Source organism: Crassostrea angulata, chromosome 2 (genome assembly GCF_025612915.1).
Source record: "Crassostrea angulata isolate pt1a10 chromosome 2, ASM2561291v2, whole genome shotgun sequence".
Classification (NCBI taxonomy): Eukaryota; Metazoa; Mollusca; class Bivalvia; order Ostreida; family Ostreidae; genus Magallana; species Magallana angulata.
This window is the reverse complement of record NC_069112.1, coordinates 58,127,811-58,143,841: the sequence shown is the minus strand read 5'-3', so window position 1 is coordinate 58,143,841 and position 16,031 is coordinate 58,127,811. Positions and strand designations below refer to the sequence as shown.

Below are 16,031 nucleotides of genomic sequence, written 5' to 3'. Positions count from 1 at the left end.
TCTGTCCGTCCGTCCGTCCGTCTGTCACTCTTCCGTCCACAAATTTCCTGTTTTTTTCTAATAACTTTTTTTATGGTTCCCCAATCAAGTTCAAATTTGGTATGGTAGTTCAGTAGGCAGAAATACATATTTTGATGCTAAGTTTGGTTCTCTATGTCTTCTGGTTTGGAGCTGGGGTGGTGGGGTAGATTCATAACTATGCATAAGAAGAATGGGCAAAGAGAGATAACTGCTGAGAATGAATGGGCAAAGAGAGATAACTGCTGAGAATGTTACCATTGTATACATGGAAGGCTGTGCAATATTTGTCCTTTGGGATTAATTAACCTTCCACAGGAAGAAAATCCTAAGCTTTATCTTTATCTGTCACATTGAGATTAATTACTGCACTGCCTGTGTCTGCAAATGAACTTTGTTTTGAAGTTAAGGTCAATTTTGAATGATGTGTAGTATTGTGTACATTCTTTGAAATATGGATTTGAAATATAATATTCATATTTTTTGGGGTTAAAATACCGTACACAATGATTTATGATAGTTTTATTGAATAGAGGCAAAGCCTAGGTATCATTGCATTGGTATCAATTCTTTGTTTTTTTAACAAATTTTATTTCATCCCATGTTAACCCACTTTATCCCGTGGATATGACTCATTGGATATTTTTTTGATATTCCAGAGTTGTGACTTTACAATGGGATTTGCCTAGGCATAATGAAGTAAAAATAATGTAGAGTTTTATAAACAGTGTAAACATTGATTGCGGTGTATAAAATATGGGATAAATAGAATCTCATGATTTGTAGTATAATATGATTTTTATCCAACTTGTGTGTTTTATCCCCTCACTAAGGCTCAAGAAAAAAACACTTTAATTGTTGGATGAAAATCATATCCAACTACAAATCACGAGATCCTATATATTCCAGTTCTTTACATCTTCTGCCGGGCATTTATTTTTCATCATTGTTAATATAAAGAGGATGGAATTCAAAGTTTTTTTTTCACTTCTCTATATTAATTGTCATAGCGGGGCCCTTCCTGACTGGTCAGTTTTCTAGTTTTGTTAGTTTTTTAAAAGATAAAAAACAAATAATCGCAGCCATCTTAATAAAGTGTGACAATCTAATATGAAAGACGAATTTGTGAATATTAAAAAACATATAAATTATTGGTGGGCAAATAAAAGACGTAAAAAGTATACAGACCTAAAAATTCATAATATATTCAATATTTGAAGCATTTCTTGGTACCTAGTTACCCCCTTTGATAAACTCTCGAGTGTTTGGAGGTGCAAATTGTAGTTGTAAGCAAAGTGTTTTGAAAATTGATCCCATAGGACTATGATTTTCTTTTATGAGCTTGTTAAATTTAATAAACTCCCAAAACATAACCATAATTACCATATTATGTAAAAATGTTTAAAAAAGAAAATTTAATATTAAAACTAATTTTAAAAACACTACAATCATATCAGTACTTTTGAATTTCATTTAAATTAATGCACAATTGGGTCACTTCATCATTTTACTTAAATTACAACTTTAAACAACTTCTTAAAATAGTTTAAGTTCTTTATTAATAATGATATTATTTATTTCCTTATGATAGAAACTTTTGGTTTATATGAAACAGGTTTAAAATAGCCCCAAAACCATCACCCATTTTACAGATTATCGATTTCCCTTAAACACATGCTCTATCTGAACCATGGCTCAGATAATGGCTCCCTTGGGACAAATGAATTCAGCTACACTTGTCTTTGATGTTCTTATTAGCTCCTAAGAATTTATCATTCAGACAAACAAAAACTTGGCATTGTCAGTTGATAGAATACTTATAAAAAATATTTTTTTTATTAATAAAGACAAAAACACTCAAATCTGGATGTATTTATATAATATATTTTAGAGTGTTTTAATACTATTAATTAATTAATAAAATATGTAAGGATTACCTCCCTTACTTTTCAATATTAGTGTACAATATATAGAATGAGGAAAATGAAAACTGTCATAAAATTGCAGGTGAACATCTTCAGATGATGTTCAACATATGTACAAGTTTTCAAACTGTTCTATGCAGTAATAAAAAATTCTATAGGGGGGACAAAGTTGCGTCTACAGACAAACGGACAGACGGGCGGACAGACAGACGGACAGGGTGAAACCAATATACCCCCCTAAACTTCGTTTGCGGGGGTATAATAATCGGTCATCAGGAAAATTAGCAAGAGAAAAATGGAGATATGGTATAAGGAAATACTTCCGATGAATTTACCAAAATTTGTAGTCCAAGACCAATGCCGTCATCATCTTCTATGTCAAGGTCACGATCGCCTATAATGTGCAAGGATTATGATCAAGTTTCTACGATGAAGGGGACGATCAGTTTGAGAAAGAAGAGGAAGAAAATAAAGTGATGGATAGCTTGGAAAAAATGCCAAGAGAAACCATTCAACTAGATGTGGGAGGTTATAAATTCAAAACGACAAAAGAGACTTTAACCAGAATACTGTCACCGTGTGAGAAACACTTATTTAGAGTGGCATACTGTTTCTTTAATTTAGTGCTAATTATTTCTAATTAGACCTTCACCGCCGGACATTAAGATGTCACCTGTTATTTAACTAATTATATATCTTGAGTAATCCTTTAAATTAATTATTATATGTGTCAAGAGTAACTCTATTTATTTAGACCTGTATAAATTAGTCGTTATCCACAATGATCATTAGTTGGAGACTGGACCTTGTATTGTCCATGCCGACTGCATAGAATGTAGAAACGACAAGTTTGGATCATTAATAAATTGTTATTCGACATACCCACTTGTGTATTTCTACCGGTCATAATACCATCAAAACTGTCAAAATTGATAACATTGAAATCTGCGAACGCGGCTTCATATTTCTTGGATCGAGACCCTAAACATTTTGCCTTTATTCTAAATTTCTCGGGAAATGGTGAAATTGACGAGAGAACCTTACTGGAGGAGAGAGGATCTTTAGCCCCTATCTTAACAGAATGTAAATATTATGGTCTGGTGGAATTGGAGAACAGGGTCAGAAAGAAGGGACTGAGCCATGAAAAGTAAATAGCAGATCAATGACAAATATTTTTACATACCCTGAAAGTATTTAAATGGAAAAATTTTATTTCAACATTTTTAAAACTATATTATAGCACACACACACACAAATATATATATATATATATATATATATATATATATATATATATATATATATATATATTGTAGATTATGGACACAAACTTTTTTCTCTCTGAGGCAGAGGAGGCCCTCCGCAATGGCTTTACAAACCCACCCATGCTGAGCATGGAGGACGCCGCCTCGATATCAAATGGGATACGAATAGCACTTTCTCCAGTTGCCATAACGACTGTAATTGCATTACATTTTTTTTGCTGTTTTTAAGACTTATAATATTGCATTTCATTATTAAACGTAAACCTTTGTGCATCCTCAGGGAGGGAGAGGCGTCAACAACATCCTACGGGGTTCAGCGGAGTCTGTGTCTTAACGTTATGGGGAGACAAGGCCATCACTTTTAGCCTCAGAAACGATGTACTCTACACAATAAAATGCATCGTCCCCACACACGACTTTTACCATCAACGCTGTTACAATTCCACACCGGACACCACCTTTGAAGTAATTCAAATTTTGAATGTTACTACTGTTATAAACAGTTAATATTTAATCAGGAAGTTAATTCTAAATATACATGACCTTTTTGATTCACAATTCATTATCTAAGAATTCTGTGTCTAAAAAAAAATCAGTCGAAAATAAAATCGAAGACAACTTAAATAGTATTTATTGAAAACTAGCTGGCACGCTAATGAATAAACCCTTAGTATTTGTTTCAACTGTTTACATGCAGTATTTATAGCATTCTTTGAGATTATAAGATTTCTCTTTGATTTGTCATTATTTTTGGTAGGTTTATAATACATTAATCTGTATATTTAAACAAATGTATATATCTAACATCTTATTCACCATTTCTCCCTTGAAAACTCATTAATATTTTTTAATCATTTTATTTCAACATGATATTTTTAATAATATTCAACATGATTTACTTCCTTTAGATCATTGAAGATGCCCTCGAAGTTCAGGACTTCGAAGGAGTGGTAGAGAGCGTATCTTTTGAAAGGTAATGAATTATAAATAAGAAAAAATGATCATATCCTAAGACATTAACCGTTCCTAAAAAATATTACCGTCAATTAGATTGTAAATCATTTTATGTTTGAAACTTTTAAACAACCATTTGAAGAACCTTAAACCTTTTAATCCGAATGATTCTTGATACGACTTAACAAAGCCTTAAGTTTAATATTTTTCCGAAAATAAAATTTCAGTCAAATCACTTTTTTTGCAACTAAAATAAATCAGTATATAAAAATTTCAGTTAATAAACACACATCAAATTAAAGTCAATCTTATTGGAATGCTTGTTTTTATTCAAAACAAATTAGTTTGACAATCTTCCTATAATTCATTTCTTTGATAAACTATATTTTATAATATTTATTCTCAATGATTATCACTTTCATTTTTAGCAATTTGATCGAAGTAAATGGGGTTCTGCTCACAACTACTAACGAGCAGTTGAAGTACCTCTTTCCCAAAAACTGCTATGAAAGTATTAATGTGAAGGGAAAGAGATGCATGTCGGAAGTGAGCGAGATGCAAGTTTGTTTTTTTTTTTAAATAATTCTTCTAATTAGTATCAGCACATATTGTATTTCCAACATTAATTATATTTACCATAACTGGAAATTAACACGTTCCATAACATGAGAAGTCAACTAAAACTATAACTTCTGTAGTTCCCTGGTGAATATTTTATATTAATGATTCTTCAGTATTTTTTGTATTCGCTACACAAATCAGTTTCATAAAAACAATATCTTTTTAATTACAGAGACTTTGCGAAGAAATCGAAGAAAGATTAGAGAAAGATGGACAGAAAGGAAGAGAGGGGTAGAGAAATGTAGAAAGAGATTAGAGAGAGCTGTAGAGAGATAGAGATGTACAGAGAGAGAGAGAGAGAGAAATGTAGACAGAAATGTAGAGAGAAATGTAGAGAGAGAGAGATGGAGATTATATTATAGAGGAGAACAGACGAAGAAATTATGAAATATAAATATTTTAAAAATCTTTTACAGTTTTCTTATAATATTTTGTTAGCAAAAATATTTATTGCTGAATTCTGCTCGTAAAAAGCATTGTCCACCATATTTCTGTTGAATCGCCTCTATCCCGACAAACCATTTCGCTATGGAGGTCTCATATGTGAAAATATGCATATTGTCTCGCAATGTCAATTGATCGCGATGAAATTTTCATATTCACGCACTTTTTGTAAGACAGGAGAAAATCATCAAATATCAAATAAAAAGGCATATACATTATTTACCTATGCAGACAAAATACTTCCAAAATACAAAGAAATAAATGCACAATCTAAGAAGATAAAGAAAGGTAATACGTTGGCCACAAGTTGTAGGTGTAATCTGATGTAACGAAATCGAAGAGTTTATTTTTTAAGAAATAATCAGCAATTTAAAAAGTTCACCGGGATATGAAGTTGGTTGGTCAGGTGATCAAATCCTGTGAAGCCCGAAGGGCTTCTCAGTAAATTTGATCGCGTACCAACCAACTTCATATCCCGGTGAACTTTTTAACATTGCTGTTTATTTCTTATATTTACGTTTGAAAAAGACAAATCGTTTAGATTTGTTAAAATTACCAAAATTTTATGTTTAAAATATTCCAAGCGACATATATAAGCGCGTGCTATGACCATTGTGACTTCACGAAAACGTTCATACAGAATTTTCTATAGGTTCATATGAGGAAACATATTTGCAAATGTAAATATATACCTTTGACAGTCCCGATTTATAAGCGGTATTCAGCTTTAACATTAAAAAAAAACAAATACAAGTTTATCGCTCTCATACAGCGGTATAACTTTTATAACGTACGACATAAAGTACGAGTAATTACTTAGTACTATGATTACGGTAGACAATATTTATATACGAGGGTTGTCCCAAATTAGCGTAGACAAGTAGCGTTATTCAGTTAATCGAAGACAAAGGAAGATGAAATTTGTGCCACAAAGGTTTCAAGAAATTTGCATTCAAACAATGTTTTAAAATTGAATATTGTTTGAGATTAAATTAGTGAAATGAAAGCATGTTAGTTCAGAAATTCGACATGCGGCGCAATGTCAAAAACAAAATGTTAAATCAACATAATGAATTGAAAATTGGGCGGAGAAGTACTTTTCGAATGTAAAAATTCAAATAAAACATACACTGATATTTGATAATAATTCTTTTATTTACTAATTAAATGTTTTGGCTATAACAAAACTATTAAATATTTTTTAGCGCGTTTTGTAACAAGTTGAAAAGTTAACTGGTAATAAAATGACGTTGTCAGCGTTTTAGGCGGCGAGCAGTAGCTGATACAATATTGTAAAGACCATGAAATAAATCCTAAGCGGCTTTGGAAGTAAATGAAATTAACAAAATCGATGAGAAATGCGTTTTGTGAATAAGTAGTTAAACAACATTGAAAATATTTTAACAAGTATGATGACAATAAGTGGAAAAAAGAAACCCCGAACGATATCAATGGACGTCAAAATGTTGAACGACACATTTCGGTAAGACGGACGTTAGACAACAAGTAATACAGGGCAAGTTTGGAGCCGACGGTTCGTTTGTACTTAGAAAATATTTAAAAACAAAACAAAACTAGAAATATATATTGAATGTGCACGCAGAGTACATGTTCAAAGATAATATTTTTTCTAAGACATTTTCGGAAATAAAACGTAAATGTTATCGTGAACGATGTGGAGGGTTTAGCAACAGCGTAAAACTGGAAATTTTCGACGTCGCACATTGCGCCGCCTGACAAAACTTGTTGTTACTAATTATTCATTTTCTCGAGAAATAAATGAAGTACAGATTTGAACTTTTCAGCATTGTTTGCCAAAGGGTCATTGTAGATATCACAGAAGTCTAATGAAATTGTAGTGAACAGATTATAAATTATGTGTCCTGTCTACATTATTTTGGGACAACCCTCGTACTTTTGATAAAAAAAAAAATAAGACATTTTCGGAAATAAAACGTAAATGTTATCGTGAACGATGTGGAGGGTTAAGCAACAGCGTAAAACTGGAAATTTTCGACGTCGCACATTGCGCCGCCTGACAAAACTTGTTGTTACTAATTATTCATTTTCTCGAGAAATAAATGAAGTACAGATTTGAACTTTTCAGCATTGTTTGCCAAAGGGTCATTGTAGATATCACAGAAGTCTAATGAAATTGTAGTGAACAGATTATAAATTGTGTGTCCTGTCTACATTATTTTGGGACAACCCTCGTACTTTTGATAAAAACAAAAATAAGACATTTTCGGAAATAAAACGTAAAATGTTATCGTGAACGATGTGGAGGGTTTAGCAACAGCGTAAAACTGGAAATTTTCGACGTCGCACATTGCGCCGCCTGACAAAACTTGTTGTTACTAATTATTCATTTTCTCGAGAAATAAATGAAGTACAGATTTGAACTTTTCAGCATTGTTTGCCAAAGGGTCATTGTAGATATCACAGAAGTCTAATGAAATTGTAGTGAACAGATTATAAATTATGTGTCCTGTCTACATTATTTTGGGACAACCCTCGTACTTTTGATAAAAAAAAAAATAAATTTTTTTTTAAATAATTAACAAAATTTCAACGCTTCGATATTTGTTTCTAATAAATTCATGCTAAAATTTCACTGAAAATCTTTGTTGCATTTTTATCAGCAACCTGTGACGGTATTTGTTGAAGTTCAACGAAAGATAACTCTTCCCTTCCAGACCCCGATTTTATATGAATTTTGTTTACATTTTCTCTCAGTTTGTTGATTTCCCGACTTGGCTCAAATACATGACAGGCCTTGATTCATTTCAGATTTTCCGTACTTGTAATCCAAAAATGCATGTCAGTTAGTAGATTTCTAAGCACGTGCATTCAAATCAACAGAAAAATGCTCAACACTTAATCCAACGTGACATTCCGACACCTTCAAATAGCCGCTCGCGACCATAGTTTGACCTGGCATGTTCATTTCTTAGCCAACGCTATTCGGCCACATTGTTTACAAGCAGCACTGATTTTTATTAATAAACTGATCAACAAATACTGTCACCTCAACCAATCGCTAGTCGCCTATCTATTTTAAAGGTTCCACAACATTGGGTATCAATTTGAGATGGATAGAAGAGCGCTGGATCTCTTTTCTCCATCCTCATCCAAATTCACTACACAACTTTACATTTTTTATCCCCTTTAAAGTAACAAGCGACATAGCCTAGGGGGTAACGCTCTCTCCTACCAATCGAAGGGTTCTCTGATCGATACCCCATTGTGTAGATTTTTTGATTTTTTTTTAATTTACCGATTTCCTGCGATTGATTAGAACAAAACAACACAACCAATTAATGGTGTAAAGACCTCCTAATTGTTCCATAAACAATTAGTCTACTAGTTATTCTTATTTTTTTTCTTCTCTTTTTTTCCAGGGACAGCTTTTTTATTTGAAGAGATATTGAAACAAGTTTTTCTTTATGTGATTGGCCATTAAAAGTTATGGTACCAAATGACCCTTTGCTTGATAACTCCCAGAACTTACAAAGTTATTGCCCTTGTGTACGAAAAGCTTGTTATCGCTACTCCTCTGAAACCATTAGAGATAGAGACTTGGAACTTTTACCAATGTCTTCAGTACACTTAGAGGGTTCTCCAATCTATTCATACCGAAAGGATTTGAGTCCCCCTTCTAGTAGTGATTGCCCCTGAAAGTATTTACATTTCTATAAAATCACTTCCAACTTTTTTATTATTTGTCATAGAGACTTCGGACCACTTGGGATTGAAGCGTCTACCTTGGCCGAACAAAATGACATAAAGGTCAAAGGTCAAGGTCATCTGGAAATCTCTTAATTAGTGGGTCTTTAGACCTCTTTTGTTAAGGGTGGTAGAGAAAAACTTTTTCATGGAAGTAGTAGAACATCTTGAGACATTTTAAAATATAGCCCCTTGGCTCCTTCCTTTAAATAGTTACAGAGTTATTGCCCCTATTTACGAAAAGCTTGTTATCGCTACTCCTCTGAAACCATAAGAGAGTAGAAACTTTGAACTTTTACCAATGACTTCAGTACACTTAGAGGATTCTCCAATCTATTCATACCGAAAGGATCTGAGCCCCCCTTCTAGTAGTTATTGCCCCTGAAAGTATTTACATTTCTATAAAATCACTTCCAACTTTTTTTTTATTATTTATCATAGAGACTTCGGACCACTTGGGATTAAACCGTGGCCGAACAAAATGACATAAAGGTCAAAGTCATCTGGAAATCTCTTAATTAATGAGTTTTTAGATCTCTTTTGTTTAGGGTTGTAGAGAAATACTTTTTCATGGATGTAGTAGGACATTCTAAGACATTTTAAAATATAGCCCTCTGACCCTTACAATGTAACAATTACAGAGTTATTGCCCCTATTGTACAAAATGCTTGTTATCGCTACTTCTCATTAACCGTCAGAGATAGAGACTTGAAACGTTTACAAATGTATTCAGTATTTACATTCACTAAGTACTTTCTATTTCTTAAAAAAAAAGATTCATAATTTCATTGATAATTACAGGGCTAAAATATACACAATCCAGTTCTAACCTTCAGCAGTCTAAGAAAAGTCCCAAGGATGATGATGTCCATTTGAAATTGTCAGAGTCGTATTTCCATAAAAAATGTCTTGGACTCTTGGCTATATCATTTTGCTAATGTACTACAAACATCAACAATAATTTAGTAATTTTACTAAGATATGAATGTAACAATGAAATGGTTTCTGTGTTCAATTATGCTGGTTAAGAAAATAGCGATCATTGCAGAAACCTGCATTGTAGCTACCTTCATACCCAACATGAATGACAAAAGAAAGTATTTTATAGTTTAGATAATTGCAAATGCATAAACCTATATGATTGTATATTTTTTGAATAAAATATTTCCTTAACTTTTTCAGGTACAAATTAAATTTACAATGTTAAGTTACCAGATATTAACAACAAAATTAAGAATAATCACTGAATTTTTTTTTATACAAGGATTTGAAAGCTATCAGACATTTAGTAATACTTTAATGCATTCAAAAACATATATTCTTTTGATTTACACATTATATGTCTCATTTATGTAGACCCTGCTCTTCTTTGTTTGCATCAGTTATTTCAAACAAATCGTAAAAAATGTTTTAAAGTCTTACATTAAAAATGTACCTGTATTTTTCAGGAGCATCAAAAACATATTTCTCTAAGGGACCAGGCCAGAAGGAAAGAAAGTGGAAAAGATAAAGATCATGCGACAAGGAGCCGAAGGCAAAGCAGGAGACGGGAAGTATGTACATTTTGTGTAATTCTTAAGGTTATAATTAATTGCAACCTAGATGATAAATATAATACATTAATATTTTAAAGCTTATATTGTTGATCTTTCTGCCATATAAGAGATAGTATACTTAGTATACTATCTAGTATAGTATCTAATGGCATTAGTTGTAAGAGGAAAGCTCTTAATTATATCACAAGGCCAGAACTCTTTCCTTAAGTACTTTCCTAAGGAGAAAAATTAGATTTGAAATACCTGCAGTTTTCAAAACCCTGTCACTGACAAGTTCATCCTCATTTTAGAAACATGTGGTACCATATGAACAGAATTTTTAACTTGTAATAGTTGGTACATTTATATAATATTTTATGTAACTCATATTACTGTAAGCATATTATATGGCGTTTATTATATTTGGCAGACATTAGTTTTTAAACAAGTTGGTGCATATTTTAATTAGCGTATTCCTGAATGTGACTATTTTTATACAGATATGCATGGCATTTAGCGATGTACCTGATTTAGTGGAAGCCACATTCTGCCAAAAATAAAATACACAGCTAAACGTAGTATATTTATAATATTACAAAATATTATTGAATGCGCCTCTTTACTCATGTTTTAATTCTTTTGTCAGAGAGCTGCAAGACTTCAGCAGATTTTGAGATCTGTGAAAGAAGAAGCTCTAGAGGGTGTAGCTAGGGAAAAGATTGCCAAAGTGATGACACCCGAGTATTTTTCGTCCGAGGAGTCAGACTATGACGATAATGGAGAGTTTCGACATTTTATTGTCCAGCGCCTGGCATGGCAGAAACAGACTTTTAAGACCCTCAAGGACAAACTGGAGGCAAAACTCAAAGAAAACCTGAGCCCTCAGCACAGGAGGCAGTTGAGGAGTCGTAGGATCCTTACCATTCCATCAAAACGGACATCACCAGAGGACTGCCCAAAGTTCATTCGAAGGGAGGATGAAAATAGTGATTAGAGTGTGAAAGTGAAAATGTAAATTATAAATGTTTTCATAAGTATTTATTTTATTTGTAAAGCCATTTTTTATAAGTTGTTTTTGAAGACAGACTGATCTAAATTTTAAAAATTTTAAAGTAAAAAATTGTTTAAAGTAGGTATTTTCTTATGATATCTTTTCAGTATTTTGTTAAGGAATTTGTGCAAAATGTGTTAAATTTTCATAGTCTTTAAACACAACGTAGAAAGATGGCCCTTGTTCTCGATGTATATTTATTTAACACATTTTTGTTGCTTACTGCTTTTGTTTTTATATTTCCTTTTATCATTTAATAGTAGCTATAAATGCATGAACAATTATGGTTATTTATTTTGAAATATACTGGTATCAATTATGCTTATTTAATTTGTCTTATATTTAATTTTTATTTAATAGTAGCTATTTTAGACTTGATAAACCTGTTTTTAATTTGTAAGATACCTTACCCTCTCTCAGTCCTTTTTGTTCCTGTAATCAACTTATGAAAAGTACTTTACCTAAATATAAATTTTTTCAGCTTATTAACTTTTACCTTGAACAGTGACTTTTTTTCATAAAATCTGATTTGATTGTAAAGAGGAAATATTTTGCACAACTTCAACTAGTTTCGAGGTTTATTTATGAAATATTATGCAATATTATTGGATGGTTCATGTTTTAAAATAGAGAATATGCATTTGATATTCATTTTGCCATAACATATATTGAATGTGTATGTTGTGTAAATAGTTTTGTAAACATGATTTAAGGCCACACCAATATAATTTCTTCTTTGTCAGACCTGCGCTCTCATGTTTAAATAAAAGTATACAATAATATTAATATTAATTTCCTGCATCCAGGAAATTTTACACTGTTCTATGTTCTATCTCCGCTATATTTTTAGCATTTTGAACTAATTTAATTTGATTAATTAGAATCAAGTAGAAGAAATATAAGCTTCCGCTCAAACTTATTTATTAATACCTAAAAATGTTCGCTACCAAATTGAAAAATTTTAAATTTTATTATTCAATCTGCCCGCTTGTGTCCTTTTTCACTAAATTTTTGACGAACAAGAAATTGTATTGGTGTGGCCTAACCTTTTTATATAAATTTCAATAAATTATTAATGATGCTTATTGTTTATATATGAATTTGGAAGCATTTGCAATTATTTGCAATAAACGCTTTAAATACAGAGTATGATTATTACCACAAGAATAAGAGAAAAAAGGAAACACTAAATTCTAATGAAATCAATGACTTGCGTTGAAAAAAGTTGAATACAAAGGCATAAATACTGTTAATCTGCATTGTCACTGATCAATAATTAAGGTGATTGAATGACAATGATGGAATACGATAAATACTGGGACATAATTAAATGGTCACCAAAGTAGAAATGAACCGTAAATGACAGATAACTGAACCATCAATGAATGGTTATTTCAAGGTGATAGAGTGGTTATTTAAAGATGACTGAATGATCAGAAAAAGGTTACTTAATAGTTACATAAAGGTGACAAACTTGTTATTTAAAGATGACGGAATTATCAATGAATTGTTTCTTAAAGATGACTGAATGATTACTGAAAAGTGACTGAATCGTCACTGAAAAATAACAGAATGGTCATTGAAATGTAACTTAATGGTCACTGAATGACCACTAAAAAATAACTGAATGGTCACTGAAATGTAATTGAATGGTCGCTGAAAGGTAACTTAATGGTCACTGAAAGGTAATTGAATGACCACTGAAAGGTAACTGAATGGTCACTGAAAGGTAACTGAATGGTCACTGAAAGGTAACTGAATGGTCACTGAAAATTAATTGAATGGTCACTGAATGGTCACTGAATGGTTTCTGCCATTCAGTTGACTGAATGGTCACTGAATTGTAACTGACTGCTGATGGAAAAGTACAGGGACCATTCCGTAGTAAATCAGTCACCATTCAGTTTACTGAATGGTCGATTTCTATCCTGTGTCTACTCTTGGTCCGATTCCTCATCACCGCTTTCTGGAACAGATATTCCTCGCCTAAGTCTTTAAATTTTTCTGTTTATCGCTTCTTTAAACTGGCATCTTTCAAAATCAAACGGAGATTTCTTAATTTTCTGAAAATTTTCTAGTGTCCGCCCTTCTGGATGTGACGAATCAGGTCGTACCAATTTAAGAAAATATGGTATTACAGGGTATTTCCATGGTAATAGCCTGTTCCCCCTTGGAAGTAAAAATGGAATGTCTCGAGGCTATATAAATAGCGGTAGTCGGCAGAAGCAGAGAGTGTGATCACTGCAGCCAGACTGAGAAAATCTCTAGGAACATAGAGTAAATAGAGTAAGTAAAGGCTACGTAATAGGGCGGAATAGGCCATATTAGATTAAAGGCTACGTAGGGCTGAAGAAGCCTTATTGTATAGGTTGCGCCAGTTGATCAACCACCGTAGCTTTGACACTTTGCAATAAAGGCTGAATAAGCCTGTACACCAGTGTCAAAGGGAGCTGGGGAAATCAACTGGTTAGAGACCTCGGGTCAGTAGCCTGAACCTTGGTTATGCCAATTGTCTGGGGGCATTGGTAAAGGGGTAGTTTGGTAGCCTGGGCTAGTGGTCGGGGACATTGGTTAAGTTTAACAAGGGGAAACTTGTGGTTGATTTGGGTTTAGGTAAATCCCTGTGAAATTAATATTTGATTTAAGTGCCAATCGTCGTAAATATCTTGATTAAGTAAATTTTCAGCGTAAATATATTGATTCAGTTCGTTTTTAGCCTGAAAGACAACAGGCAATAAAATGCTCTGCAGAATCCCGGGTGTAATCGGGTACGTGTCCAAATAAATAAAAGCAACCGCTCACACGTTACATAATTTTTGGTGGCAGCGGTGGGATTCTGCAGATTAGGGAAATTGATTTTTGTTTGTTCTGATATTTTCTGGTACTTTAATCAAGGTTTAGTGTGTTTATATTTTATTGTGAATAATGGCAACTGCTGACTTGGAACGAGATTTGACGGCTCTACATGAGGAAATAAGAGAGCTAGAGAAAAGTATCCGACAGCAAGGAAATGTCATGCATTCAACGCCAAGGCCTCGCGAAATGGAGATTCGTAATAACTATGACTCGGGAATTGCCAGTGGTCGACCTTCTTCGATCATTCCCAGGAGCCATTTGGCTGATCATTTTCCTGATGTTAGACCCGATAGACAATTGGACCATACTCGTCCCAAAGTAAGGTTTAATGAGGAAATGGATACAAGGAATGAAACAAATGGGAACGGCATTGGACCTGTGGTGAATAATGGTAATGTCGCTGAGAGGCGTTATCGTCGACCAACTGTCCAAGGAAAAGAGACGGAGACTCGGAGGTTTAATAGACGGGAGGTCAAAGCGGAAACCTATGATGGAAGTGGTTCATGGTTGGACTATAAGACCCATTTTAATACCGTTGGTAAACTTAATGGGTGGACAAAAGAGGAGAAAGGTTTATTTCTCGCAGCATCTCTTCGTGGTCAAGCTCAAGCTGTCCTTGGAAATTTGCCAGGTGATAACACTGATTATTACTATGTGGTTCAGACATTAGAAGAACGATTTGCCCCGCCCAACCAATTAGAGTTGTATAGAGTTCAACTGCGGGAAAGGCGGAAAAGAGCATCAGAGACCATCCCAGAACTAGGACAAGCTGTTAGACGACTGGCCAATCTTGCCTATCCAAAAGCCCCTTCTGAAGTGCGGGAAACCTTGGCCATGGAACAATTCCTGGATGCTTTGCCCGACTCGGACATGAGGATAAGAATCAAACAAGCTCGTTCAAGGGATTTAAATGATGCCATAAAGCACGCCGTAGAATTGGAGGCATACCTTACGGCAGAAGACAAACGAGGTTATCGGGCCTACCAACACCAGTTGATGACTGATACAACAGCTGGTGAGGAATCTGTCAAGATAGAGTTGAAGGACTGGATGGCAGCAATAGAAAAGAATGTAGCAGATATGAAAAAGGAAATACAACAGCTCAGAAAGGGCGAAGGCCCGTCTGATCGGAAGCCTTTCAAATACTCACCTGGACCAGGTAAAGCAATGGATGCAGTAAAATGTTACGGATGTCATAAGAGAGGACATTATAAAAAAAACTGTCCAGAAAAGGTCAAGAGTACACAAGGTAATAACACTTCAGAAGAGCGGGATACTGTGAAAAAGTATGAATATAAGGGGTCAAATGGTCATCTGACTGGAAGACTTGTTTCATGCTCTCATGAACCGGGAATGTTCATATATGTCATGATTAATGGCGTTAAAGTGAAGATGTTAGTGGACACAGGGGCCACAGTCACAATGGTATCTACAGCGTCAATAAAGGCAATCAAAGACTATTGTGAAATTCAGGTCAAAGAACCTGGTATGAAAGCTTTCACTGCAGATGGTGATGAATTGGCCGTAGAAGGTAAAGTCAGTGTTGAGATGGAGATTGGGAATCATCTTGTTATGACGTTGGCTTTGGTAGCCGATCTTCAGGTAGAAGGCATATTGGGAGTGGATATGATCAAAA

At 33.6% G+C, this 16,031-nt stretch overlaps 1 protein-coding gene and 1 pseudogene across 1 annotated transcript; both read left to right on the top strand.

Moving 5' to 3' along the window:
* Nucleotides 1-3,328: 3,328 nt before the first annotated feature.
* On the top strand, nt 3,329-5,080 carry LOC128173711 (uncharacterized; annotated as a pseudogene).
* A 4,854-nt stretch (nt 5,081-9,934) lies between these two features.
* LOC128174565 (uncharacterized) lies at nt 9,935-13,196 on the top strand. The gene is made up of 3 exons (XM_052840086.1): nt 9,935-9,940; nt 10,402-10,506; nt 11,135-13,196. The coding sequence occupies exons 1-3, from the start codon at nt 9,935-9,937 to the stop codon at nt 11,480-11,482; spliced, it is 459 nt and encodes a 152-aa protein (XP_052696046.1). The 3' UTR covers nt 11,483-13,196.
* The last annotated feature ends 2,835 nt before the right edge of the window (nt 13,197-16,031 follow it).